The sequence below is a fragment of the Haplochromis burtoni genome, unplaced genomic scaffold (assembly GCF_018398535.1).
Source record: "Haplochromis burtoni strain Fernald_Lab_line unplaced genomic scaffold, NCSU_Asbu1 Contig_83, whole genome shotgun sequence".
Taxonomy (NCBI): Eukaryota; Metazoa; Chordata; class Actinopteri; order Cichliformes; family Cichlidae; genus Haplochromis; species Haplochromis burtoni.
The window spans coordinates 2,185,791-2,187,304 of record NW_024582444.1 but is presented as its reverse complement, the minus strand read 5'-3'; the positions used below and the strand labels follow the sequence as shown (position 1 = coordinate 2,187,304).

At 37.6% G+C, this 1,514-nt stretch overlaps 1 protein-coding gene across 1 annotated transcript; it reads right to left on the bottom strand.

The window, feature by feature from the left end:
- Positions 1 to 25: 25 nt before the first annotated feature.
- LOC121814788 (claudin-9-like) lies at positions 26 to 1,221 on the bottom strand. Its single transcript, XM_042222333.1, has one exon. The coding sequence runs from the start codon at positions 1,103 to 1,105 to the stop codon at positions 509 to 511; it is 597 nt and encodes a 198-aa protein (XP_042078267.1). The 5' UTR covers positions 1,106 to 1,221; the 3' UTR covers positions 26 to 508.
- Between the last annotated feature and the right edge of the window lie 293 nt (positions 1,222 to 1,514).

The window sequence follows — 1,514 nt, the reverse complement described above, 5'->3', positions numbered from 1 at the left end:
AGAGAGAGAGAGAGATATGAACAAATACTGCAGAAAAATAATCTGAACGTAACTGCAAAGGAAAATCATAATCATCAACATTGAAGCAGTTTAACAAAGAAAAAGTCAAAAATCAGATCGAGATTTAAGCCACAGAATCATGTTTATAGAAGTTTGAATGCACATGCTTTTGATTTTTACAAAGATCACAGAAAAACAGGAAAACTGTGTCCACAATTTTATAGTAAATGGCATAGACAATAAACATGAAAAGAAAAAGTGTCTATAATGGTATAAAATACAACAAAATATATCAAGAATTAAGTTACAACATCAAATTGCCAATATTTCTGCCTATTTTAATTCAATTTTAGACTTTCTTATTCTATTCATTCAACTTTTGTTTCCTTTTTTTTAACAGACTGCTGAATTTCTAAGCTTAGGTTAATATGAGTAACTAAATTACTGACTAATTGCTCTTTGTAAATAAGGCTTTTTACAAAGAGCAAGGGTTGGTGTACTTAACGTTTTAGTCAGTTCCATCTTGGCAGATAAAGGAGCTGCAGAGGAGGCCTCCTCCCAGGAACAGAAGTGCTGTGGTGATCCAGCCAATATAAAGCGAGGCTCCAAGCTCACTCTTCAAAGAGACATGAGGAAGAAAGTTGTTGTAATTATCCTGTATGGTGGTGGTGGTGGCGTTGGTGGTCCAGCAGACTGGTATTAGCACAAAGATGCCTGCAATGAGACAAACAACTCCAGAAGCCATAGCCATTTTACTCCTTTTCCTTTCGTCTGGCACAAAGTTCATGAATTTGCTTCCAGCAGCACCAAGCAGGATCCCAATGACACCACTGATAATGGCAATGACAATGAGTGCTCTAGCAACCTCCAGGTCTTGACTTATAGGCAAAAGTGTTTCCTCATACTTTTTGCACGCCAAAATCTGTGCACTGAAAGTACCACAGACTTTCCACAAACCTTCAGTGAACACCAGGGAATCAAAAATGCTCGATTGCTCTAAGATTTTTGTGACTCTCCACTGTGGAAGAGCACAGATGACAATGGTCCCCACAAAGCTGATGATGGCCAAGGTCAAGCCTAGAAGGTGTCTTACACCAGCCGTCATAATGAAACGTTCTCTTTATCTCTTTATAGATAAAAGATGGTGTCTCCTCGAGAGCTGTAGTGATTTATCTGTGAGAGATGATCTGAGCAGGAAGTGGGTTTTATGTGGGTTATTTATGTTCGGGGAAGAAGTTGACTGTGGCTTCCTCTCACTGGTGTAAATTTTTAATTTAAATACTGGCAGCAGGGCTCCATGCACTTTATTATAAAATGTATAATTATTTTGCCATTTGTTTGGCATGTGGTGACTTTTAGAGAAACGCAGGCAGAGATTATCATCATCTATCAGTGTTAAATGATCAATATTACTGCTGAATGTGTTTAAGATTGTGTTCATTTTCAATACTTTTTTTTCTGTTCAATGTTCAGCATCATACTCTATAAATGTTTGTGGTGACTGAGGACCAGGT